The sequence below is a fragment of the Artemia sp. Qi Xiang Cuo genome, chromosome 12, assembly GCF_049724085.1.
Source record: "Artemia sp. Qi Xiang Cuo chromosome 12, ASM4972408v1, whole genome shotgun sequence".
Lineage (NCBI taxonomy): Eukaryota > Metazoa > Arthropoda > Branchiopoda > Anostraca > Artemiidae > Artemia > Artemia sp. Qi Xiang Cuo.
Window position 1 is genome coordinate 45,708,339 of NC_142805.1, and position 27,619 is coordinate 45,735,957.

The window sequence follows — 27,619 nt, forward strand, 5'->3', positions numbered from 1 at the left end:
TTGAGATTTTCATTTTGTCTAAAATAGACCAAAGATCATATAATAAAAACTCCGGGGTAAAAACTCCGTCATTAGGACTTTACTGAAAACGAATTATATTACAAATATTGTCTTTTGTCCTTATTACAACATTGAAAATTAACATAAAAATTACAGTAAAATTAAGTTTTGAACTGATGAGCTTTCAGCAATTAATATCATTATATCTCAAATTTTCAGTTTACTTTTATTTGTTCTTTCCAAGATTTTTCAAGGAAAATATAGCTTCATTACGAACAATAGTTTGGACACTGCCCCCTTCCCTAACTGTTAAAGTCTAATGCTTACTGCGTCATTGGTGCTTCACTTAAAAAGAATTATATTACAAATATTTTGTGTTCCAGTTATTACAGCCTTAAAAATGAAAATAATAATTACAGTGAAATAAAATTTTGAACTGATGATCTTTCAACAATTAATAGCATTAAATATCAAACATTCAGTTTGATTTTATCCATGCCTTCCAAGACTGTTCAAGACACATATAGTTTTCAGTAAAGCGCCAATGACGCAGTAGGTTTTAGATTTTTACAATGAGAGAAGTAGGCTAAACCCACACTCTTGTCTGTAATGATTTTTTTTCATTTAAAGCTTGATTTGCATGTTCAATTTAAGCTTTACTTGTTTTAATATTTATTTATTTATTTATATAAGTACCTGTTGTATATTTTTTGCATTGATTGCTTATTTAATTCCTGTTCGTTCTGAGTTTAATTTATTCTTTAATAACAATTTCTGGTCGTGTTGAGTTTAAGATATTTTATATTTATGTTTATTATGATATTAATTTTAATATTGCCTTTACTTTTATTTAAAAAAATTCGATTTCGGAAAGTTTTTTTTTTTTTAATTAATCACACCATAGAGCGATGCAAAATATTTCTTTATTTTCTTTTTGGTCGTTTATTAGTGTTGAGATTTGTATGTAAGGAGTTTTCCATTTTTAGATTATTACAGTAAAATCTGATGGAAAGATAAAGGCCACTGGTGTTGAATTTAACATATTCGGAATGACCAGACATATACAAGCTCGTAAAGAAGTTATTGTTTCCTGTGGAACAGTTGGATCTGCCAAACTCCTTATGCTATCTGGAATTGGTCCGAAAAGACATCTACAGGATCTTAAAGTATTTATTTTATTCATACTTACACACAAGGGGAGTCTCTTCTAAAACAATGGAAAAAGAGCGGCCAAAAATTGATGTCTTTCCAGTAAAATCCCCTGATCTCCTTTAAGGGTCTGGTTTCATGTATCCTTGGATACTTCGCTATAAAAAAAAAATAAAAAAAAATACAAGAATCCTATACAAGAAAAGTAGAGCTAGATTTTTTTTTTTTATTGGATTAGTCTTGTCCCCGACGATGAACATGATTCTGGGTTTGGGTTTTATCAATCTGAAAGTAGTGGTTGCTTGAGGAAACTATTTTATTGGCTACCAATTCTTCCTAGTATCTCGAAGGAACAATATCTTGAAAAATTTATTAGCTAAATATAAAGCAATGATCAGTTTCCATGTCAGATAATTAAATTAAAACAACAAGTTCGGTTCAAATGAAAGTAAAGAGGGATATTAAAATGTAAAAGAACAGAAATTACTTTGTATGTGAGGGGGACTGTCCGCTCCTCAACTCCCCAGTCTTTACGTATGTAAAGGGCTTGAACTTTTTTTTCATTTAAAATCAACTCATAATTATCACAATTCCCAGGGTTCCCCCAAATCCGAAGAGGGCTACCACACCCTCAAACGCGACTATTTAGATCAAAAAGTAACTTTTGCACATCAGTGCTTCTAGAAAAGAGATCCTTCAGCATATTTACTTTTCGAAACAAATTATATTTATTCAAAATAAATAATCTTCCTAATGAAGGGAGATCAGAGACTAAATTCATAATCATCTGCATATTCGTTCAGTTCATAAGAAATTTCACTATGGTAACTTTAGATCTTTCATGCACGTTAAATTTCGTTGCATAATTTTCATCAAGGTTGCAGCTCTTTCATGGGTGTTTAATTCCTATTTCTAAAATAGTACTAATTTTTCATGTTTTAATATTAATGATGAGCAACTCTAAATTAATACACTAATAAATTTAGAATCAGCATGAATAATATGTTTTGTTGTTGTACATATTATCATCAAAGCTTTGTTTTATAGAGTTTCAGCTTTTAATGAAAGGATTGTTCGTTTGCTTACAGTTTCTTATTACGAGTTGTCTAATCCAAGCCTACTACTCCCTCATTTGACCCCGTTTGTGACGTTTAGGTTCTATATTCGTATGGCAATGCTTTCTGTGAGAAAATCATTCCTGACAAAAATGCAGCGCTCCAAATATAGATTAGAAGGGGGCTGAAATATCAAAAAATATTTATAGGGCTATCTTTTCTGCGACTTCCAAAGCTAGTTTTTCGACCCCCCTGAATATCTCTTGATTTTTTGACCCCCTACCTTTACGACTAGATTCACAGCAGGGTATTTGAGATTCCTCGGAAACAATGAATCATTTTACCTTGTATCTCTCACCCTTTTTAAGTAGCAAAAAACTCTGCTTTCTTTTCGTTTTATTTTTATCAGTTCTTGGAACTCAACTTAAGGGTTTGTTCGTTTAAGCCTTTGACAGTATATCCTGAAAATTGACTTAAAAAAATCGTAAGAAAACATGTTTCCCTAGCAAAACCATGCAACTATGGTTGCAGTGCAAATTATGTTCTGGTGTTGAGAAGGCATGAGAGTTGTCAACCCTTCTCATGTTAATTTCTGCTCGTTTTGATTTCGACTATTGCCAACGTAATAGCATAGTCGTTTTGGGATATTGCTGAGATGTCTTATTAGCAACCTGCATAAACTCTGTAACTTTTGATTAGAGCAACAATTTAAAGCAACACTTAGTTTTAAAGAATAATGGATAAATCACATAACTATGGGGGGTTGATATATCCAATATTCCAAGAGACAATTACTGGGCCGTTTAACTATACTGAACAAAATGGCTGTCTCAAAATTTTGATTGGAATTTTTTGGAAAATTATGGGCTAAAGAGGAGGGATTACTGCCCTCCAATCACTTCTGACTATTAAAAGGGCACTAGAATATTTAGTTTCCAATCAAATAAGCTTCTTTAAATGTTTCAATGATATTACTGTAATATAGCAGCGCTACCTATGATATTGCTTATATGCTCTTTCGAAAACCTGCATGCATATAGTCTTTTCTGTTGAATTGAAACTCCGCCAAAACATTCCCTAAAAGTGTCACGTTAGCAGCCTTAGCGCCATTAGTTATAATATCTGTAGAAATTGTACTAAATGTAGGATATACTCATAATGTCTTGGCTAGTTCAAAATCAGCCACAACTTACCGTAAAAGGTCTAATTTAATAATGTATGCCGCTCCTGGTATATTGTTTTGTCACCCTTTTGACACTCTACATGCTCATAGTTCAATTTGATTTAATTTAACATTAGCCTAAATGTTCCTTGAAAGCTTCAACTTTTTTTATTAAGCTTCAGATTAAAGCTTACTACCATCAACCGTTCCTGAAGCATTGCATATACGTCCTTTTAACAACCTGTGTGGGCATAGTATGTTTCGATTCAGTTCTACACAGTTGGAATATTTCCCAAAAATTTCACCTTAATATATCCTCAGCTTTAGTAGTAGTAGCAGTAGTAGTAGTACCGGTAGTAATAGTAGTGGCAGAAGGTGTAGTAGCAGTAGAATTATTAGTAGTAGCCTTAGCTTTAGTTGCAGTAGTAGTAGAGCAGTAGTTATAATAGTAGCAGTTGTAGTAGGAGTAAAAGCAATAGGATTGGGATGTGGACAATCTTTTTTGGTTAGTTCAACATTCCCCATAACAAGCCCTATAAGTATCAACTTCACAAACAAAGCTGTCCCTAAGATATGGCTGATATGCCCTTTTGACAAGCTGCATACAGACGGTATGTTGTGATTCAGTTCACTTTCCCAGCTAAGACCTCCCTGAAAATTCGCCTGCACACCCCTAGGCATATTTGTAATAGGACTCACAGTAGTAGTGTTAGTATTAGTAGTACTACTGTTAGTATTAATAGTAATAGCACTAGTACTAGTAGCAGCAGAAGTATTAAGGTATTTATTATTGGTCAGTAGTACATCCTTCTCATCAAGTCCTGGAAGTTTAAACTTAATACTATTAGCCATTGCTATGGCATTGCTGATATGTCCTTTTGATAGCCTGTATACTCATGTTCTTCTTAAAATTTTAATGCTCTTAGCCCTACAAGTAGTTGCAATAGAATTAGTAGTGGGGTAGTAGTAGTAGTAGTAGTAGTAGTACTAACTAGTAAATGTGACAGCGGGTGCATTACTTGTAAAAGCGTGCATGTATTGCCTTTTGGTTAACGATCGTCCCCTTTAAGTATTCTCTGAGAGTTCCAACTTAATACCAAAATCAATTCTTGAGATACGCTCTTTTGACAACCTTAATGTACATAGTGTCTTTTTATTTAGGTCAAATTTACCCTCAATATTCTCTCAAATTTTTACCTTCCTAGACTTAGCCATAATAGTGCTAGTACCGCAGTAGTTGTGGTGGTAGTGGCAGAAGTAGTATCAGTATTAATGTTCAATTAGTAGTAGTAGTAGTAGTAATAGTAGTAACAGCAGTAGTAATAACATTAGTAGCATGTACATGTTGCCTTTTCGTCAATTGAACATCCCCCTCATGATGCCTCGGAAGTTTCACAAGTTATAAGACTGGAACGGCTTACCGTAAGCCATTCCAAAAAGATTCCAATTCCAAAAACTAGCTGTTACAGAAGTACAGTCTCATGACCAAAGTTCTCTTCGTTTGTCAAATTATTCAGAATTTATTAAGCTTCGTCCTTTGGATCACCCACTTGGATAAAAAGGAGGTGGTGTCATGTTTTTTACTAAATGCAACCTTTTTCCAAAAATTATTCCTGTACCTAATTTATCTGAGTACGATGAAATCCTTTGGCTAGGTATTAGACCTAAAGTACTCCCCCGTCCCTATAATATCATTGCAATAGCTGTCTTGTACTACTCGCCAAACAAAAATATTGATGCAAAACGCGAAAATTTTCCAGCAGTTGCAGACCAGCGCTGATTTCATTATCTCTAAGTACCCAAATGCTGGGCTTTTTCTGATTGGTGATGCCAATGAACTTAAGATGAATTCAATTGGATCCTCTCTCAAAGTTAAGCAAATAGTTAAAATACCAACAACTAGGGGAAATACCTCTTTAGATGTCATTCTGACTAATTTGAATAATTTTTACAGTCCCCCCTCAGCTTTGCCTCCATTGGGTGGGAGTTATCCTTTTTCCCTCCTCATGTCCCCCTCTCATAGTTCTAAAAACAAATCCTCTGTGACTCATCGCTCTTTCCGCCCCTTCCAAAATGCTGGTTTTCTTTTTTTTAGAATGTGGCTTAGTACTGAGAATTGGTCTGATATTTATAATTTGGACGATCTTGATGAAAAAATCACTACCTTTCACAAAAAGCTAAATGATAAATTCCTAATTTCTTTCCGGAAAAAAAGATTTAAAAAGTGCTCCAGTGACAAACCATTCATTAACATAAAAGCCCTAATGAGAAAAAAATTGAATCTGTTCAGAAATGGTAAACTGGATGAAGCTAATAAACTAAGAAAAGCGATTAAAATGGAAATACGTAAATCTGCCCGATCCTACTACAAGAATAAGCTCAAAGAATTGTTTACCAATAAACCAAAAAAATGGTATTTCGAGGTAAAAAAGTTGTGTGGTAGGAGTTTGACTCCAACCTACCTGAATCCCCAGAAGTTACCTCTAATAATCTTAACAAGTTCCTTGCTTCCATCGTCCAGAGCCTTCCAGCATTGTCCTACCAATTACCTACCGATGTTCTCCCTCCTGTTTTCCCCTTCATATCTCCGTCTGAGATCGAAAGAAGAATTGGGAAACTATGAAAAACAAGTGTCTGCCCTTTAGATATCCCGTTTCCTCTTATTAGGGCTTTCAGTTACTTTCTCTCAAAGCCCTTGTCTGTTATTTTCAATGAGATTACTGAGTCTGGCCAATAGCCACAAATTTGGAATCAAGGTTTAATAACCCCCTTGAAAAAAAAAGACGGAAAACCTGGTTTTGAAGGTGTTCGTCCTATTTCATTCACTCCCATTTTCTCTAAGCTATATGAAGGATTCCTCGCAGATTGGCAAAAGGAGAAAATCGTGCCTCTTACTGACCTGAGACAATTCGGGAACATGAAATCCACCTCTACTTCCCATTACCTTGTTTTTCTTATTGACTCAATTGGGAAAACTCTCGAAGAGCTTAATTGCTGGTTAAATTTAATTACCATTGACCTTCAGAAGGCATTTGACCTTGTTAACCACAATATTTTAGTTGAGGAACTTGTAACTGATTTCAATATTGATTCTTTCCTGGTTAAATTGGTTGTTTCCCTTTTATCAAATAGATCACAGGTAGTCAAATATAAGAATCATTATTCCAGCCCCCTCCCTAAAACAGTGGAGTACCCCAAGGTACTCTCCTAGGTCCCTTCCTTTCTTCTGTCATGATAAATAGTATCGCTAAGGAATTTCCCGACAGTTTGAAATTTGTGGATGAGCTAACGGTTGTTACCGAAACTTAGTAAGTAACCCTATGAGTATTCTCAGTGATATGGCAGATGATGCTGCGGAGTTAGATATGAGAGTAAACCCCTCTAAATCTATGATATTGCCAATTTGTTTCCTTAAAACTTCACCCCTTTTCCTCAACCCTATCCCCCCAGATATTTCTGTGTCTTCCTGTAAATTACTTGGGGTTGCAATTTCCTCTAATTTAAAGTCGGATATCCACGTGAAAGATATTGTCCATAGAGCTAATGCGTCCATGTCTCTCCTTAAGCTCTTGAATAAATTTAACGTCCCCCCATCCCATTCTTTAAGGATCTATAATTCCTTCGTCCGCCCGCATTTTGAATATGCTTGTCCAGTTTGGCATCCTGGCATCTCCCCTGATGAATCAGAAAAAGTTGAATCTATTCAAAAAAGAGCCCTAAGAATAATTTTTAAAGAAGCTATGGTACCATAGTCACTCCTTCTAAAAAAAGGCCAAGCTGGAATCTCTTGAGCACCGGAGAGGAACGCTGTGCCTCCGTTTTGCAAGAAAATGCAATAATAAACCCTCGCACCGAAAAAATTTTCTCCAAAAGACCCTCCCCATCCAGACACCGTCTGCCACGTACTGTTTCTGAACCCGTCCATATCTTGTTCCCCATCCGTGGCTTAACCTCCAGGTATGAAAAAACTTTTGTCCCCTTCATTACTGATCAAATAACAAACTAGTTTTTTTTTTGTACTGGTGACACCCAAGTTTGTGTCCGTTTGGTTCTTTCGTTCCCTCCCCCTTGTTTATATGTTGTCTTGTAAGCCTCTTTAGCGCTATTTTAATCGCAATCTTTCTTTTGGTTTGGTTTTAGTTTCTACATTTTAAACTTCCTTACATTTGGCTTTTTTTTACTAATGAATGGCTTTGCCTTTCTGATATTGTTGTTTTTGGCATTGTTGCCAGGTTTTTAGTTGTTGTGCTGTTTTTATGATTTTTTTTTTCATGATTCCGAAAGGCGAATTTGGCCCTTCGGGGTTTGTGATAGTCATTTTTTGAAGTAAATGATAAATATGATATATGAAATATAAATATGAAATAAATATCTTATCTTGTATTACTGATTTGCCCTTTTCACCCTCTTTTGATGCTCTTTTCATCTTATTGCTCTAAGGCTTACAACTTGTTGCAACTCAAGTAGTAGTTTAGTTGAAGTAGTAGTAGCAGTAATAGTAGTAGTAGCAGTAGTAGTAGTAGCATTAGTAAAAGTAGGAGTGGTAGTAGTGTTAGTAATGGCAGGCACACATAACCTCTGTCAATTCATCTGCGCCTTTAAGCATTTTCTGAAAGTTCCAACTTAATACCCAAATCTATTTGTGAAATACACCCTTTTGACAATGAGATGCGCCCAAATTTAGTTCAAATTCCACATCAGTATTTTGTCAACTTTTCAGTTGTGTACGCGTATCGCTAATTGTATTAGATTCATAATAGTAGTGGTAGTAATTGTAGCAGTAGTAGCAGAGTATTAATAGCAGTAGTAGCAGATACATGTTGTTTTTCGGCCAGTTGAACATCTCACTCATAATTAGTGCTGTAAAATTACCGAAAAAAAAAAACTTCGACAAGTAAAATTGGTAAAATAAGGTAATATTCGTAAAAAAGGTAAAATTGGTATACTAAAGTAAAATAAGGTATTCCCTAGGAAATACAGAGTAAAATTTGTGTTTTAGAGTTGCCCTGGTGCGACATGACCAGTTGAACATTTCTTTTTAAGTATCACTTACAGCTTTTAATGAAATTTTTTAATGATTCTGATTTTTCTGGACTTAAAAAAAGTATTACCCCTTCATCTAGAGTTTCATCAATTTAATTAACTGTCTAGTTTGTCCCTTTGATAATCTTTGTCCTCTCATACAATTTAAAAAGAGGTTTTTGACGCTTTGATGACTTTGATTAACTAATCACTGGATCATAAGAGCGGAACATTCAGTCACTTTCAGAGTCATTAAGACTGTCTTCAACAGGATTTGCTTGCAAATCTAGCTCCTCCTTCAGATTTAGATTCTGAGTCAGGTGACCGTGCCTGTTCCGAAGCTTTCGAAGCTTTCACTGTAAATTTCGATTTGCAATTAACTGAGTCCCCTCCAAAGCTTATTTGACCATCCCTTCCACATGAAGTGCCTCTGGAAAAAGATAAATGAACAAAAATTTATACATTGAACACTTATGGGTTTTTACTATAGTTAATGCAATACGATTGCCCCTGACTTAAATAGGAGGTAGAAATTTCAATTTCTCTTCTGGTGAAAATCCCTGAATTATCCAGCTGTAAAATAGGGGGGAATTTTCCACGGGGGGGGAGATATTCCGTGGGGGTTTCATCCGGGGGGGGGTAAACGCTGGCTCCCAGGGAAAAGACGACATGAATAGAAGATTCCTCTGAGATGTGAAATTTAAAATAAAATGAGGATATTGATTCTGCTTTGGCCCTCCACATTGTTGAAAATCTAGATCATGTAGTTCTTTTTGAAGAGGCAACTTTAATATTTAGAGCTTTCCACATTCTTTTAGGAGGCAATTTAAATTAAAAAAAAAATCCATAAATAGAGATCTTAGGCTACTTTAAATAGAGATACTGGATATATTCCTATAAACCCAATTTACAATAGATTAATATTAAAAGACTGAAAAAATCTTTCCTCACTTCAAATTAAGATCATCCGACCGCATTTTGAACGAAACTTGGGTCAGTAGACAAGCTAAGTCAATCACCAGGCGGATAACTCTTGTCCAATATAATTGGTGAATAGTCTTTCATGTATTCTGGCTTTGTTTTTTGGTTTGTTTGATTCAGTTTTTCTTCTGCTCAGTTAGAGTTAATTCCAAAGATTAGTTTTCCTTCTTTTTTTTTGCACTGGAGATAGCTGGGCGGAAGTCCCTGACGAAATATCTTCCTCCGTCATTTTCGCTTCTTTTTTGTCGGCTGGCTGATATCACCCTCATTTTTCTCGGCTATTTAATTCGAGGTTCGATGCAACAACCCTGGGAAATATACGAATTCTTCGGAATACGAAATGCGAAAATTGTCGATCGCCTCCCAGGACACTATATATACAAGTATTTCTTATAAAATTTACCACTACCACTAACAACTCACCGCAGGACCAAGCCGCCTTAGGCCAACACAGTTACGCACGCTCCTCCTCCATCCCAATCTTTTCAAAAACTCCCTTTTTAGACACTCCCACGAAGTTCCCATTTTCTTTAAATCTTTCTTTATGACGTCCTCCCACCCCAGACGCGGACCACCTGCTTTCCGTTTAGCCATAGACAGCTGACCGAAAAGAACAATCTTCGACGATCTGTCATCCTTCATCCGCACAACGTGCCCTAGCCATCTCAACCTGTCTTTCATTATAGCCCTAGAGAGCGGTATTGAACTACATTTTTCGTACAGGCTATTGTTTGAAATACGGTCAGGCAGCCGGGTACCCAGAACAATCCTTAAGCAATTTCTCTGGAAAACATCTAGCAAATCTCCATCCGCTTTTTGAAGTGTCCATGCTTCAGAGCCGTATTTGACTTCTAATATTCTAATATTAATCTTCTAATATTCTAATCTTGGTTTATAGAATTATCTTCCTATTCTTCCAAATCTTTTTTTAACTATGAAAAAACACCCTAAGCCTTGGCTATTCTGCTTATAGCAACTTACCTACTTCCGCCGACTTTACCAATAATACTAACATGGTAAGTGAAGCTATCTATTTGATCAAGGTTATCGTTTCCCGGCATTACCTTTTTATCTTTACTTGTGCATAAGCTTAGCGACTTATACTTCTTAGCGCTTATTTTTAAACATATTCTAGCACCCTGAACTCGCAAAACCTCTATAATTTCATTCATTTTGCTCACACTTTCCTCTAGGATGCTTAAATCATCAGCATAATCTAAGTCCAGGTGACTTTTTCCTCCCCATTTGATTCCGTGGTCTCCCATTGCCTTTCCTGTGCTCTTTAATACAAAATCCATATAAAGGGAGATAGAGCACAACCCTGCTTAACTCCTGATTTACTACAAAACCAGCTTCTAACCTCATTTCCTACGTTAACCGCAGCAGAGTTATTCTCGTACATAGCACTAATCATTTTAATGTATTTGTCTGGTATACCATACAAGGATAAAACCTTTGCTAAAGCTCTTCTATCAACAGAATCGAGCGCTTGCTCATAATCTATAAAACTAAGGATCAAAGGTGTTTGACAACTCAGGCACTTCTCAATTATTAACCCAAGAGTGAAAATTTGGTCGACGCATCCTCTACCTTTTCTAAAACCGCACTGTTCTTCCCTTAAAACTTTGTCTGCGGCATCTCTCAGTCTAAAAAGTATCATATTACTAAGTAATTTTCTACCTACAGAGATCAGACTAATGCCTTGATAATTACCACACTCACTTTTATCACCTTTCTTATAAAGTAGCTTAATTAAAGTTTTCCTAAAACCAGTTGGTACTTCCCCTTTTTCAAAAATCATATTCATACTCTTCAGTAACTTATTTCTAACCTCAGAGCCACCATATTTAAGAAACCCATTTACTACCCTATCAGCACCTGGGGCCTTGTTATTTTTTAATCCTTTTAGTACTGTCGTTAATTCTTCCTCTCAGAACAAATCTTCCCTCACATCCAAGGTATCACAAAGTTTTTCATTTTCCCTTATATCTTTACCTGCAGCTCTATCTTGGTTTAGCAAATTCTCAAAATGTTCTGCCCACTCTCTTTAATTCTTTCCTTATCGCTAATTGTGGCCCCATTCCCATCTTTAACTAGGCCGAGTCCGGATTGACTACTCCTCTATTTATTGACATGCCAGTACAATATTTTACTACTATGCCGTCTAGCTGCATCCTCCAGATCCTCGGCGATTTTATCCTTGGCCTCCACTTCACACCTCCTTAGTTCATATTTTAATGCTTTCTCCACTTTCTTTACATTCCTTTTTGTTTTCATCTGATCTATCACTCAGATAATTCTTGTCAAGTCCTTTCTCCTTTCTATTAAACATAAAGTTTTTTCACTAATGGTCTTAACTGCAGTCCTAGCTTTCTTCCCTGCGACACCTTCAGCAACTTCACAAATTATTTTTCCAAAATTATTACAACCATCTTCCACATTATCAAATTTTAAACTCTCAATTCGAGTATTCAACTGTTCCTGGAAAGTTTTGCTCAAATTCTCATCCTGGAGTCTACCAACATCAAAACTACCCGGGAGGTAGTTGCCCTTCCGGAATTTTAGCTTTAAATTAACCCTTGACCCTACCAGATGGCGATCTTTACTTTTAACATCAATAACAGCACTCCTATATACCCTAGCATCCTGTATTGATCCTGCCAGTCTTCGGTTTACTATAACATAATCAATAAGGTTTGCTGTCTTGCCATCATGTGAATACCATGTTAACTTATGGGCCATTTTATGACCAAACACCATATTGGTTATAACTAGATTGTTATACCTACAAAATTGCAAAAATCTATAGCCATTACTGTTTTCTTTTCCCGCACCAAATTTACCTAGGCTAGGATACCATCTATCCCTATTTCTACCGACCTGGGTATTAAAATATCATAGTAAAAATACCATATTTCTACTTAAGATCCTGTCTTTTTTCTCTTGTAACTGTAAGGAAAATTTATCGGAGTCCCTAGTATCACCGTCAGTCGGTTCTATAGAGAGATATACTACTATAGCTGACACCTTGAACTTTTTATTCGTAAAATGAACAATTACTATTCTATAATTATTACCTTCCCAGCCTATACAAGACTTAGCAGCTTTCTTATTCATCATGAGCCCTACTCCCTCTCTATGTACCCCATCCTTCCAGCCTGAGTAAACAAATTCTATATCACCTAATTTCAGGCGTCCTACCCCTGGGATATGAGTTTCTGAATTCTATGAAGAATAAGCAGGAAGGAGGAATCGTATTGACATCAGAATTCCTCAATTTGACTGAAATTGCAATTTCGCCTCGCCATGACTTAAAAATAAAGAAAGAACCTCATCTTGACGTCATGGTGTCACCATAGGTTCGATATAACTACCCTCGAAAAAAATAGGAATTCTTTCTTAAAGTTGTGACCTATTTTGATTGTTTTTGCGGCCAGAAATGTCAATGTGCCAGTTGTAAGAAAAAAAAACAACTATGTAGCAGATTTCAAGGCTGGGTACCGGCATTGCTACGTGGTAGGCTTGTATATATTGATTCTTATTGTTGCTTATCTTCTAACCGCAGACGGTGTGAGCCTCTGTTTGATTCATGACGTCACCATATGTTTGATACAACTACCCTGGGAAAAATACAAATTCTGTCTTAAAGTTGTGACGTTTTTAGATCGCTCTGGTGGCCAGAAATGCCAATATGCCAGTTAAGAATAAAAAAAAAATGTTTAGCCGATTTCAAGGCTGGGTCCTGGCCCTGGGCATGTGGCAGGCTTTTATATATTGATTCTCGTTGTAAGTAGCAACCTCCAAATGTCACCTTTGCTTGCTAGTCTTTCCTTGGAAAAATGGAGGGCTCCTCAGGGGTTACATATTAAAACAAGATAAAGACCTTATCATCACCAAAGATGATAAAGGCAACACAATCGTCATAATGGATAGCAATGATTATGAACAAACATGAAAGACACTATCTCAGATGAGATTACTTACAAAAACTGTGTTTTATCCCACAGAAAAATACACGAAAGAAACACGACATGAATTAGAAGTGCTCAAAAGCAACTTACAGATAACCCCTCAATTTTATAATAAAATTTTCCCAGAGGTTGTTCAACACCAAAAATTTATGGGTTGCTTAAGTTCCAGAAGAATATGCTCTTCGCCCTATTGTTTCAATTATTCATTCACCAGTTTCTAAATTAGGAAAATGGTTGGCAACAGTGTTTCGTCTGCTTTTGGGGACTCAAAGATCTTATTTAAAAAATTCAATTGATATTGTAAACAAATTGAAAGCTGTTCACACAAACTACAGAACAATTCTTTGAAGTTTCGATGTCGTATCTATGGACACAAATTGTGATCCTAAAAAATGTAAATTTATGCAAAAAAATAAAATGCAAAGACATTTGGAGTTGATAGAAGACGTAATTTTGGCCAACATGGCCGTCGAAGTTATTATGAATTTGGTTTTGTTAGTCAATACGTATTCCTTTTTTTTCGGATTTAGAGGTGAATTTTATCAACAGGTCTTCGGTTTGGCAATGGGCGATCCTTTAACTCCAATATAATATATCAACTTGTTTTAAATCAATCAGACCATTAAGTAACTGTCTAAATTCTGGAAAAGATATAACACGTAACAGTTTGGCAAGTGGAGTGTATAGCATTCCTTGCTTTTACGGAAAATTTTACGTCGGTCGAATACACCATAAATTTGCGGAACGTTTTATTGAACACCGGAATTCAATAGATAATACACTGAAATTTACAAAACCTCCAGAAAGTTTCACTTCAGCTTAAGCAGAACATATATTTTTTTAATCCGGACCATTTTGTGTAGTTTGAATAGGTCACAGCCATTTCTAATGATTAATTAAAAAAAACTTTCCGAAAAATAAGTTTTTCAAAGAAAAGTAAAGGCCATTATAGACTTAAGCTCAGGCGATACAAACACCTGTTAAAATTCAAACTCAAAACGACCAGAAATTATTATTAAAGAATAAATGAAACCCAAAACGAACAGAAATCAAATAAACACTCATAGGAAAATACATACAACAAATAATAATATAAATGAATAAATAGATCTTAAAGCGAGTAATGCTTAGATTGAATATGAAAATCAAGCTTAAAACGAAAACAATTATTTTGCTATTAAAGTATAAATGAAACTTAAAACGAACAGAAATTAAATAAACAATCAATGCCAACAAACATATTATATATATTAATGTAAATGAATAAATAAATCTTAAAACGATCGAAATTTAAATTGAATATGCAAATCAAGTTTGAATCGAATAAAAATAACTACAAACAAGAGTTTGGGTATCGTCTCACTGCAGAAGCCTAAAACCTACTGTGTCATTGGCGCTTTACTGAAAACAATTCTTTGAAATATTTTAAATTTTGATTGGATGTGTTTTGGGGAATGAGGGGCGTGGGGGGGGTAGTTGCCCTACTATCACTTTCAACTATTAAAAAGGGCACAAGCCCTTTCAATTTACAATTGAATTAGCCTGTTTTGAAGTTTCTATGACAACGCCGTCTATAAAAACCTTATATGCCCCCAGGGCATAACTTAAAATTCTTGCCCTGAGGGTTGTGGGGGAGTGTCCTCCTCAAAAACATAGTTTCTATCTGGAAATCAACTACATTGAACAAAATGGCTATCTCAAAAGTTTGATTGGATGTGTTTGGGGAAATGATGGGCGTGGATGGGGGGCTAGTTACCCTCCAATCACTTTCGACTATTAAAAAAGGTACTAGCCCTTTAATTTCCAATCGAATGAGCCGGTTTTGAAGTTTGTACAACAACGCCTTCTATAAAAACCTTATATGCCCCCAGGGCATAACTTAAAACCCTTGCCCTGAGGGTTGTGGGGGAGTGTCCTCCTCAAAAACATATTTTCTATCTGGAAATCAACTATGCTGAACAAAATGGCTATCTCAAAATTTTGATTGGACGTGTTTTGGGGAATGATGGGCGTGGGGGGGGCTAGTTGCACTCCAACCACTTTCGACTATTAAAAAAGGCACTAGCCCTTTGAATTTCCAATTGAATGTGCCTGATTTGAAGTTTCTACGACAACGCCTTCTATAAAAACCGTACATGCCCCCAGGGCATAACTTAAAACCCTTGCCCTGAGGGTTGTAGGGGAGTGTCCTCCTCAAAAACATATTTTCTATCTGGAAATCAACTACATTGAACAAAATGGCTATCTCAAAAGTTTGATTGGATGTGTTTGGGGGAATGATGGGCGTAGGGGGGGGGGGCTAGTTGCCCTCCAATCACTTTTGACTATTAAAAAGGGCACTATCCCTTTGAATTTCCAATCGAATGAGCCTTTTTTGAAGTTTCTACGACAACGCCTTCTATAAAAAACCTTATATGCCCCCAGGGCATAACTTAAAACCCTTGCCCTGAGGGTTGTGGGGGATTGTCCTCCTCAAAAATATGTTTTCTATCTGAAAATCAACTACGCTGAACAAAATGGCTATCTCAAAATTTTGATTGGATGTGTTTGGGGGAATGATGGGCGTGGGGGGGCTAGTTGCCCTCCAATCACTTTCGACTATTAAAAAGGAAACTATCCCTTTGACCTTCTAATCTAATTAGCCTTTTTGAAGCTTCTATGACAACATCTTCTATAAAAACATCATATGCCCCCAGGGCATATCTTGAAACCCTTTCCCTGAGGGTTGTGGGGGAGTGTCCTCCTCAAAAATATCTTTTCTATCTGGAAATCTACTACGCTGAACAAAATGGTTATTTCAAAATTTTGATTGGATGTGTTTGGGGAAATGATGGGGGGGCTAGTCTCACTCCAGTCACTTTAGACTATTAAAAAGGGCACTATCCCTTTAATTTCCAATTGAATGAGCCTTTTTTGAAGTTTATATGACAACGCGTTCTATAAAAACCTTGTATATCCCTAGGGCACAACATACAACCCTTGCTCTGAGTGCTGCGGGGCAGTGCCCTCCTCAAAAATATAGATCATATTTGGAAATACACTATGATGAACACAACAGTTCTCTCAAAATTTTGATGGGAGGTGTTTCTAGAAAGGATGGGCGTGGGGGGGGGGGAGGGGGCACGAAGCACTCCAATAACATTAAAGTATTAAAAATGGCACTAGCCATTCAATTTCCAATCGAATGAGAATGTTTTGAAGTTTCTACGACAACGCCTTCTATAAAAACCTTATACGCCCCCAGGGCATAACTTAAAACCCTTGCCCTGAGGGTTGTGGGGGAGTATCCTCCTCAAAAATGTATTTTCTGTTTGGAAATCAACTACGTTGAACAAAATGGCTATCTCAAAATTTTTATTGGATGTGTTTGGGGGAATGATGGGCGTGGGGGGGGGATAATTGCCCTTCAATCACTTTTGACTATTAAAAAGGGCACTAGCCCTTTAATTCCTAATCGAATGAGTCTATTTTGAAGTTTCTACGACAACGGCTTCTGTAAAAAAATTATCTGCCCCCAGCTCATAACTGAAAATCCTTTCCCTGAGGGTTGGTGGGGGGTGTCCTCCTCAAAAACATATTTTATATCTGGAAATCAACTATGCTGAAGCTTCTGATAAAGGTTTCACACAATGGTCTCTTGAAGCATTAGAAATAAAAAAAAAACACATTTTTGCAGGTTTATCAATTAACCGAACCCCCAATTAACCGAATTAACCCGTATATTAGGGCGAACCCCCTAATATACGTAATAAAAAAATATGAATATAGAAGTTCGTTACGTAAGTTAATTCGTAAGTTACGTATATTTATTACTAATAAAACGTTGGTAAATAAAATTAAACAAGTTTCGAGAAAGCCATTAAACCAAATCAAAGTAAAATTAATATGCAAATTTTGTTTTAATTATTTATTTACGGTGAGCCAAAATCAAAACCTGCATTAATACAAAAATGTATTAATAAAAAAAACAAGTTTTTTTAACTGAAAGTAAGGAACTACGTTAAAACTTAAAACAAGCAGAAATTATTCCGTATATGTAAGGGCTGTCCCCTCCTCAACGCCTTGCTCTTTACGCTAAAGTTTGACTTTCTCACAACTCTGTTTTTGTGTCAAATTTTTTTTTTTTTTTTTTTTTTACAACAAAAAACTGTAGCTTAAAGAGCGAGGCGTTGAGGAGGGGACAGCCCCTTTCATATACGGAATAATTTCTGTTCGTTTTAAGTTTTAACGTCGATCCTTACTTTCAGTTAAAAAAAACTCGTTTTTTTTTTTTTAATTATAATTACAGACACGACTGGAACTGAATGAAACTGTCGCTGTGTCTTCCAACGACAATCCGGATACGAACTAATCATCTCAATCGTGAAACTAATGATTTTACTAGCTATTTAGATTAAAGAAGTTCTGTTCCAGTCACAAGTAAGATTGTTATCTTACGATTGAAGGTCGCCAAAGCCATATATTTTGTGGTGCAGTGACTATCTTTAAATCTTTCTCAATAATATGGATATATGCTGAAAACATCTGTATGTTTAATATTCGTTGTGTTCATTTTCTTTAAATGGAATAGCCAATCATCTTTAAAAGAAACATGATAAGTCAAAAATTAAAATTTGTCTCAAAATTTGTCAAGCAGATTTTTACTTTTAACTTGATAAACTTGAATGAAAAGGTATTCAAAGCTAGAGTGTGAATCCGGTAGAAGAAATACTGTTAAAGTAGAATTTCGAAGTTTTTTTATACCATGAATAGGTTTCTATTGTTTATACAAGGAAATATAGTCGTATTTTTCGAAAAAATTATTTCAGTTACACGTGAAATTCCAGTGTATATTTGTCTAGATATATTGGTCTAGTCCTACACATGACCAATTCCATCAAAATGATGTGTCTTATTCTTGCTTGACAGAAATACTGATACACTGGGGGCGTAAACAGTCGAATTTGAGTGAAAAATTATAAAACAATCATTTATCAGATGCCTCTGTTTTTATAATTTAATATCGAAGAAGGTATGGAAAATAATCTAATAAAAATTAATATTTCATCCGAAAATATTTTTTTTGTGGGGGGGGGGGGGCCATTATTAAAATTTTCGTTTTTAGTCCATTATAGTATGTTAAAATACAAATCGAGGAAATATTCCTGTCTCCTTTTTTCGTTTGCATCTAATTAATGAATATTTGTTCTAATTCGTTGAAGTCTTTTCTTTTTTTTTAAGTTATAATTTCCTTTTGCATAGTACCTTTTGCTGAAAAATAATTACTGCTTCACAATTTTGGCTGCTTAGTCGGCATGGTAGGGAACAGGGTACATAGTCCCAAGCATTTAAGACAACAATTCATGGTTCTGTTATCTCTTTCCCTTCAAAGGACTCAGACTTTTTTTAATTATTTTTCAGATCGAAATTGTAAAAGATCTTCAAGTCGGCCATAATCTTCAAGACCATATAGGGAATGGGATAACGTTGCTACATAAAGACAATGCTGTCGCTCCCCCTCATCCGCTAAATTTCATGGCACATCTTGACTTCTTATTTAACGGAAAAGGTCCATATACATCCAACAATGTGGAGGGAATGTCCTTTACTGCGTCGAAATACTCAGAAAATCCTAATTGGCCGGATATTCAGATACACTTCTTTGGCCTTTCTTTAACTGCTGATTATGGAATTGTAATAAAGCCTAGCATAGGGATATCAGATGAGGTAAGCTATGTGTGTTAGGTATTTGAATCAGGTATTGAATCCTAGAAGACACGTGGTCTGAGTGAATTGGAACTTAAATCGTTTTTACACTGCGTTACCTCTTTCCGTTGCTTTCATTTTGACCGGTTGAAGCCCAAAGTAGGTTGGAATCCTAGGGTGGATTTTTTTCAGAAAACACTTATTCAACTTTTTTCAACTTTAAAGCCATGTAGAAAAAGAATTTGGAGAGTTATTTTTTTCAGACTCTTACCAACATCATTTTCTTTCGATTTCTAAAAAATGAAACCGCACATCGTAGTCGTTTGACAGCTGGCTGTATTTACGTTTAATTGATATATGTTTCAAGTTTTAACAACTACCCCTTCTACATAAATGACCAAGAAGAATTAAATAAATAACGCATGTTAAAATAATATAATATAAAATTAAATAATAAAACAAACTGTTAAAATAAATTTATGCTAAACAAAATAATAATGTAGTGAGGCATATCGCTCGTTGCTTAGTCAACGCTAGCGCACGGATCGATTAGTTGACCCCGTTTAACTTTAAAATCAAGATTATTTCTATGGTTAAGGAGTTCAAAGCGATATTTTGTCTGGTAACTGTGGGGTTTTCGATAGAATTCGGCCCTTAATATTATTAGCACTTTTTCGAGCTTCAACTCTTGTTTCGTTTTTTTTTTTTTTTGTTTTTTGTTGTTGTTTTTTTTTTTGTTTTTTTTTTGCAATTTATAGGCTTTGTCTAGAAGAAAATTGGTCAAAGTTAAATTTTTCCATAATGTCTGTATATTTTTCAATACAAATTCTGGTGAAATTGAGAAAAATTCTTACGTGTTTCGTTCTCAATATATCTTTGGAGGTTTGAAAAGTCTGTCATTTTTCACATTGCTGACAAGTTTTCTTTTCTAGGCTTGGAAACAAATGTCGGAGCTCTGTGGAGTAGAAACAGCCTTGGCTGATGTAACTTTGGTAAGGCCTAAGTCTCGAGGTCGTGTAAGCTTAAGGAGTGCTGACCCTTTTGCCCCTCCAATTATAGACCCCAAGTATTTATCCCATCCCGACGACATCAAAGTTTTTAGAGAAGGTATTCAAAACCTTAATTCTATGTCTTATGCATGTCAAAGTTTATGGTATTGGCTAAAAGTGACCAGTTTATGAAACTAAAATATCAACTTCATATTGTCCTATTGTTCAGAACTTCACTTGGGACGTGGCTGGAGTCAGGCATGTATACAGGGCACATACACATGTTCTCGTACATTCCGGTCCCTGCCGTGAAATAATCTGTAAGTTTTGCTCTGTTATGACGAATCCCCTCTGCAAAAAAAGCCAGGACTTTTTCTGTGGAAATAATTCGGACAGCTTGTATTCAATATTTATAGCTTGTCTAGAATCTAAACTCCAAACTTGAACTTTTTATTCAATCGACACCGTAAGCAAAACACAAACTTTTAACAAAGGAAGACAGTGAAGCAACGCTCGATTTGTCTCCTTCATCACTAGAAAGAAACCAACAACAGCAAAAACACACCTCAAAATGAAAGTGAAGTAAAAATATAATTGGAGATGGAAATGAGAGTCACAAAATAATTTACAAATTATCAGAATATGACTGCTACCGCTACTGAACTACAGACAACTCAAACTAAATGTCTTCTATTTCATCGCTTTAACATATTTTGCTGCTTTTAAGCTATTCTACAGTGCAGTACGCTTTAATGTTTAATTTGTGATATTTGATGCAGAAGCAATTAGTTACAAATGTGAGCTTTCCTATGTATTTATTCACTTGCAATTACTTAATGACATTTACGGGAGTGTCCATCTGAGGGGGGGGGGGCAGGAACTTTACCTCATTCTTTAATATAGAAGGCGAAAAAGTGCGGAGTAGTTATGTATTCGATTTAAAAAAGACCAAGTCTATAGCCTAACCACATTTTCCGAGGATAAGTTTCATGCGATCCTGGTTGATTTTTCGCGATTATATATTCGTGTTATTTTTTGCAGTTCGTATCCTCTCAAATTTTTAGTCTTTATCGCCCTGAGGAAAATACCTAAATACCTGACTCCAATGAAGCTTTTAACGATGAATCCAATTCTTTTGCATTATCCTCATTTTTTGTATATTAATCTTTCGGAGTTAGCTTTTGGCGATATATGGTTGTTGTGACTTATTTTTTATGTGTATGTAAATATTAATGACTAAAGCAAGTCTTGTGAAGCTATCTATATAATCAGTGGTGACTAAAAACAGGTAGCAAGGATAGAAAACAGAGACATTTCACTGCATATTATGTGAACAAATCATTTGACGGTAGTTCTCCTTCATGTTACAGTTCAAAAAGGTTAGCGGAACTTTCCATAATCGTAGTCTCGGGTGAAATTAACCGAAGTTCCCAGGATATAGTTAACAACTCGCAGCTATGTATGTGTTGGAAACTTTTTTCTAAGACCTGTATGTTTCATAAAAAGTGATTATGACAGATATTATTTGAAATTTTGTGTATAGATACTAAGGTATATGTATATTACCAGTTAGTGTATATGTAAGGTATTAAAGATCTTCAACATTATGGAAAACTTCAAATAGGATTTTTCAAGCTTCTTGATATTTTTTTATAATTGAAGTTTTTTCAATGTTTTTTTTTACGTCGGCTAGTCCTATACCTTCCACTTATGCGGAAGGTTTAGAAAGCATGTGAATCTCTTTAGCTAATTTTTTTTTTACTGATTTGAGTTTTTTGCATAAAAATGCATTGTAATGTTAGCTTTCTTTTTTTTAGGTCAGTTAATCTTCCTATGATTTAGCTTTTATTATCCAGCTGTAAAGTTTCTATTTTCTTCTTCTTTTTTATTATGGTGGTATTGGTGATGGCTGGATAAAGTGGGAGTTTCTGGCTGGACTGCAAAATTTACCAAGGGAATAATCTTTTTTTTTTTGCCAGACAGACACTATATTATTTTCCAAACAAAAAAAAATATTTTATGTATATTAATTTTTCTATAGGGTAATGGCGAATCCCCAAACTGACCTCCTCTTCCTCCGTTCTGACTCCCTTGATGAAAACTAAGACTAAAAGTTTCGTTTGGAGGAAGGGCTAACTTTTGTGGGCATGGTTTTTGGTTATTTTCTTATAGAATTATTGAGGAAAAAGGCAAGGGTAAAAATATGTGGAAATCTATTGGTAGGAATTCATGCCTGTAGTGGTGCTGAAGTGCAAGAGCAAAATGAAATTCTCATGTCTTCTGACATTTTTTTTTTCAAAACGTAGCCTAAAGATATCAAAAAATCAAACTTATGCTTCTTAGGTGGTAATATAAGATTAAAATTGTATCTGGTTCTGGTGGTTGAAGGGGCTTGTGAATAGGCACAGGCCATATTCTAACCAAAAACAGGGCCAAATTCTATCAGCTTCCCAATTTTTTTTTAATTTAGTGAATTGAGTTGGATACTTTGTTTTACTACTTTCAAGTCCCCTCAAATCTTGTTTGGTTTTGCTCGATTCAAAGTTGAAGTTTATTTTTCATCTTGTCCCGTTTTTTTTTTGTTTGTTTTTTTTTTTCGTTTTCTGGTGTTACTTGCTACAGGTTAAAATTTTCAACTTTTTTACCGTGTTGGGACATATTTGAAGTTCAATTCATCTGTAATTTTGTTTTTAAACAATAATATTGCTCTAAATCAGTCTTACAGTTACAATTGAAAACTTTTTCCTCTGCATTGCTACATCATTTCAAAAATTATTCTTTAGCTTACCTCTTACATCTGCTGTTTTTGTGTGTTGGTGAATTACTCTTTATTAGTACTTCCAACCTGGACTTTTTATAAGTTTTAGATGCAGTCTAATTTGCTTGGTTTATGCAAGTTTTATAAAAGTCAATTTTTTACTTAAGACACAGCATATATTACGTGGTTTATCTAATGTGTACCCTATTACAGGTACAGGGATGTTTTCTACGTCCACTGGATGCCCCGTAGTTTTTTTTCTTTTTAGTTGTTTTTTTAATCACTTTCAGTGTCTCATTACAGGTTATAAATTTGCTATTTCCATTTCGCGAACAGAGGCATTTCAGAAGCAAAATATAACTCCAGTCTTGACTCCTTGTGGTAGTTTCGAAGCTGAAACTGACGAATTTTGGGAGTGTCATGCCCGTTACCTCCCGTTTACTATCTACCATCCAGTTGGGACGTGCAAAATGGGGCCTGAGACAGATCCAGACGCGGTGGTGGATAGTCGACTAAGGTGATTCCTTAGAACCTTCCCTCCTACTGTGTTTCCTTACTATGTGTAAAAGATCTAAAAAAAAAAATGAATTCTGGCTAGGGAGCATTCTAACAAAGAGGTCTGTTTTACTTAATTCAGATCCTTCTTATTTTGGGTAAATTTTACTAAGTAAAATTTTGCCCATTGGTAAAAAAATAGATCAATTAAATCCTCAATTGTATTCTTTAATATAAAAATTATGCTTGAGAAAATCGTATTTTTAGACCCTGAGTATCTACTGAAGCACTTTATCTTTGCCACTTAAGATACTTCTTAAAATATTAGTGATTTTATATCATTTTTCAGTGACATGAGGCTTTTTTTATTGAAGAGTAAGGTCGATTGGCTCTGTGACATTTCTAAGATAGAGAAACTAAATCTCCGAAAGTCGATGCACGTCTTTTAGGCTTAGCACGGTATTTTGACTTTCCTTGGTGTCATTTATATAATAATTTACCTAAAGGCTCAAAGTCCAAAAGAGACATTTCTTCACAAATCCTGATTATTTTTTTCCATTGACCTCCAGTCAAAGTAGTTCAACCAAAAATCGTATGAATAGTAGAGGAGAAATTATCTAAAAAGTTTTAGTGCAGCCCATTAAAAGTATGTAGTTTACCTGAACGTGTTATAGGAAACAAAAATGTGCTTCTTTCAAATTTTACGTTAAGACCTATGGATTGGGTACTGTTAATTTGACGGCTGACAATAGGGTCATTTATATAATAATCTACTTAAAGGCTCAAAGTCCAAAACAGATATTTCTACACAAATCCTGATTATTTTTTTCCATTGACCTCCAGTCAAAGTAGTCCACCCAAAAATTCTGTAAATAATTGAGGAGAAAGTATATATAAAATTTTAGTGCAGTCCAATAAAAGTATGTAGTTTACTTGAACGTGTTATAGGAAACAAAAATGTGCTTCTTTTAAATTTTACGTTAAGACCTATGGATTGGGTACTGTTAATTTGACGACTGACAATAGGGTCATTTATATAATAATCTTCTTAAAGGCTCAAAGTCCAAAACAGATATTATACACAAATCCTTTTTTTTTTTCATTTACCTCCAGTCAAATAGTCCACCCAAAAATCCTGTAGATAATAGAGGAGAAAGTATCTATAAAATTTTATTGCAGTCCAATAAAAGTATGTAGTTTACTTGAACGTGTTATAGGAAACAAAAATGTGCTTCTATTAAATTTTATGTTAAGACCTATGGATTGGGTACTGTTAATTTGACGGCTGACAGTAGGGTCATTTATATAATAATCTTCTTAAAGACTCAAAGTCCAAAACAGATGTTCTACATTTTTTTCTATTGACCTCCAGTCAAAGTATTCCACCAAAAAATCCTGTAAATAATAGAGGAGAAAGTATCCATAAAATTTTACTGCAGCCCATTAAAAGTATTTAGTTTACTTGAACATGTTATAGGAAACAAAAATGTGCTTCTTTTACAGTTTACGTTAAGACCTATGGATTGGGTACTGTTAATTTGACGGCTGACAGTAGGGTCATTTATATAATAATCTTCTTAAAGGCTCAAAGTCCAAAACAGATATTCTACACAAATCCTTTTTTTCCATTGATCTCCAGTCAAAGCAGTCCACCCAAAAATCCTGTAAATAATAGAGGAGAAAGTAACTATAAAATGTTAGTGCAGTCCATTAAAAGTATGTAGTTTACTTGAACATGTTATAGGAAACAAAAATGTGCTTATTTTAAATTTTACGTTAAGACCTATGGATTGGGTACTGTTAATTTGACGGCTGACAGTAGGGTCATTTACATAATACTCTTCTTAAAGGCTCAAAGTCCAAAACAGATATTCTACACAAATCCTTTTTTTTCCATTGACCTCCAGTCAAAGTAGTCCACCCAAAAATCCTGTAAATAATAGAGGAGAAAGTATCTATAAAATTTTAGTGCAGTCCATTAAAAGTATTTAGTTTACTTGAACATGTTATAGGAAACAAAAATGTGCTTCTTTTACAGTTTACGTTAAGACCTATGGATTGGGTACTGTTAATTTGACGGCTGACAGTAGGGTCATTTATATAATAATCTTCTTAAAGGCTCAAAGTCCAAAACAGATATTCTACACAAATCCTTTTTTTCCATTGATCTCCAGTCAAAGTAGTCCACCCAAAAATCCTGTAAATAATAGAGGAGAAAGTAACTATAAAATTTTAGTGCAGTCCATTAAAAGTATGTAGTTTACTTGAACATGTTATAGGAAACAAAAATGTGCTTCTTTTAAATTTTACGTTAAGACCTATGGATTGGGTACTGTTAATTTGACGGCTGACAGTAGGGTCATTTACATAATAATCTTCTTAAAGGCTCAAAGTCCAAAACAGATATTCTACACAAATCCTTTTTTTCCATTGACCTCCAGTCAAAGTAGTCCACCCAAAAATCCTGTAAATAATAGAGGAGAAAGTATCTATAAAATTATAGTGCAGTCCATTAAAAGTATGTAGTTTACTTGAACCTGTTATAGGAAACAAAAATGTGCTTCTTTTAAATTTTACGTTAAGACCTATGGATTGGGTACTGTTAATTTGACGGCTGACAGTAGGGTCATTTACATAATAATCTTCTTAAAGGCTCAAAGTCCAAAACAGATATTCTACACAAATCCTTTTTTTTCCATTGACCTCCAGTCAAAGTAGTCCACCCAAAAATCCTGTAAATAATAGAGGAGAAAGTATCTATAAAATTTTAGTGCAGTCCAATAAAAGTATGTAGTTTACTTGAACCTGTTATAGGAAACAAAAATGTGCTTCTTTTAAATTTTACGTTAAGACCTATGGATTGGGTACTGTTAATTTGACGGCTGACAGTAGGGTCATTTACATAATAATCTTCTTAAAGGCTCAAAGTCCAAAACAGATATTCTACACAAATCCTTTTTTTTCCATTGACCTCCAGTCAAAGTAGTCCACCCAAAAATCCTGTAAATAATAGAGGAGAAAGTATCTATAAAATTTTAGTGCAGTCCATTAAAAGTATGTAGTTTACTTGAACCTGTTATAAGAAATAAAAATGTGCTTCTTTTAAATTTTAAGTTAAGACCTATGGATTGGGTACTGTTAATTTGACGGCTGACAGTAGGGTCATTTTCATAATAATCTTCTTAAAGGCTCAAAGTCCAAAACAGATATTCTACACAAATCCTTTTTTTTCCATTGACCTCCAGTCAAAGTAGTCCACCCAAAAATCCTGTAAATAATAGAGGAGAAAGTATCTATAAAATTATAGTGCAGTCCATTAAAAGTATGTAGTTTACTTGAACCTGTTATAGGACACAAAAATGTGCTTCTTTTAAATTTTACGTTAAGACCTATGGATTGGGTACTGTTAATTTGACGGCTGACAGTAGGGTCATTTACATAATAATCTTCTTAAAGGCTCAAAGTCCAAAACAGATATTCTACACAAATCCTTTTTTTTCCATTGACCTCCAGTCAAAGTAGTCCACCCAAAAATCCTGTAAATAATAGAGGAGAAAGTATCTATAAAATTTTAGTGCAGTCCATTAAAAGTATGTAGTTTACTTGAACCTGTTATAGGAAACAAAAATGTGCTTCTTTTAAATTTTACGTTAAGACCTATGGATTGGGTACTGTTAATTTGACGGCTGACAGTAGTGTCATTTACATAATAATCTTATTAAAGGCTCAAAGTCCAAAACAGATATTCTACACAAATCCTTTTTTTTTCATTGATCTCCAGTCAAAGTAGTCCACCCAAAAATCCTGTAAATAATAGAGGAAAAAGTATCTATAAAATTTTAGTGCAGTCCATTAAAAGTATGTAGTTTACTTGAACCTGTTATAGGAAACAAAAATGTGCTTCTTTTAAATTTTACGTTAATACCTATGGATTGGGTACTGTTAATTTGACGGCTGACAGTAAGGTCATTTACATAATAATCTTATTAAAGGCTCAAAGTCCAAAACAGATATTCTACACAAATCCTTTTTTTTCCTTTGACCTCCAGTCAAAGTAGTCCACCCATAAATCCTGTAAATAATAGAGGAGAAAGTATCTATAAAATTTTATTGCAGTCCATTAAAAGTATGTAGTTTACTGGAACCTGTTATAGGAAACAAAAATGTGCTTCTTTTAAATTTTACGTTAAGACCTATGGATTGGGTACTGTTAATTTGACGGCTGACAGTAGGGTCATTTTCATAATAATCTTCTTAAAGGCTCAAAGTCTAAAACAGATATTCTACACAAATACTTTTTTTTCATTGATCTCCAGTCAAAGTAGTCCACCCAAAAATCCTGTAAATAATAG

General features: G+C 34.8%; 1 protein-coding gene across 2 annotated transcripts in view; it reads left to right on the top strand.

Moving 5' to 3' along the window:
- LOC148946179 (glucose dehydrogenase [FAD, quinone]-like) overlaps positions 1 to 27,619 on the top strand; it is a 104,385-nt gene that overhangs the window by 64,453 nt on the left and 12,313 nt on the right. The window contains exons 6-9 of one of the 2 annotated variants that reach the window (XM_089098254.1): positions 987 to 1,166; positions 18,741 to 19,046; positions 19,958 to 20,132; positions 23,076 to 23,289. In XM_089098254.1, the coding sequence (XP_088954380.1) occupies positions 987 to 1,166; positions 18,741 to 19,046; positions 19,958 to 20,132; positions 23,076 to 23,289 (875 nt within the window). The remainder of the gene's footprint in view (positions 1 to 986; positions 1,167 to 18,740; positions 19,047 to 19,957; positions 20,133 to 23,075; positions 23,290 to 27,619) is intronic. The other variant, XM_089098255.1, reaches the window with a different exon arrangement.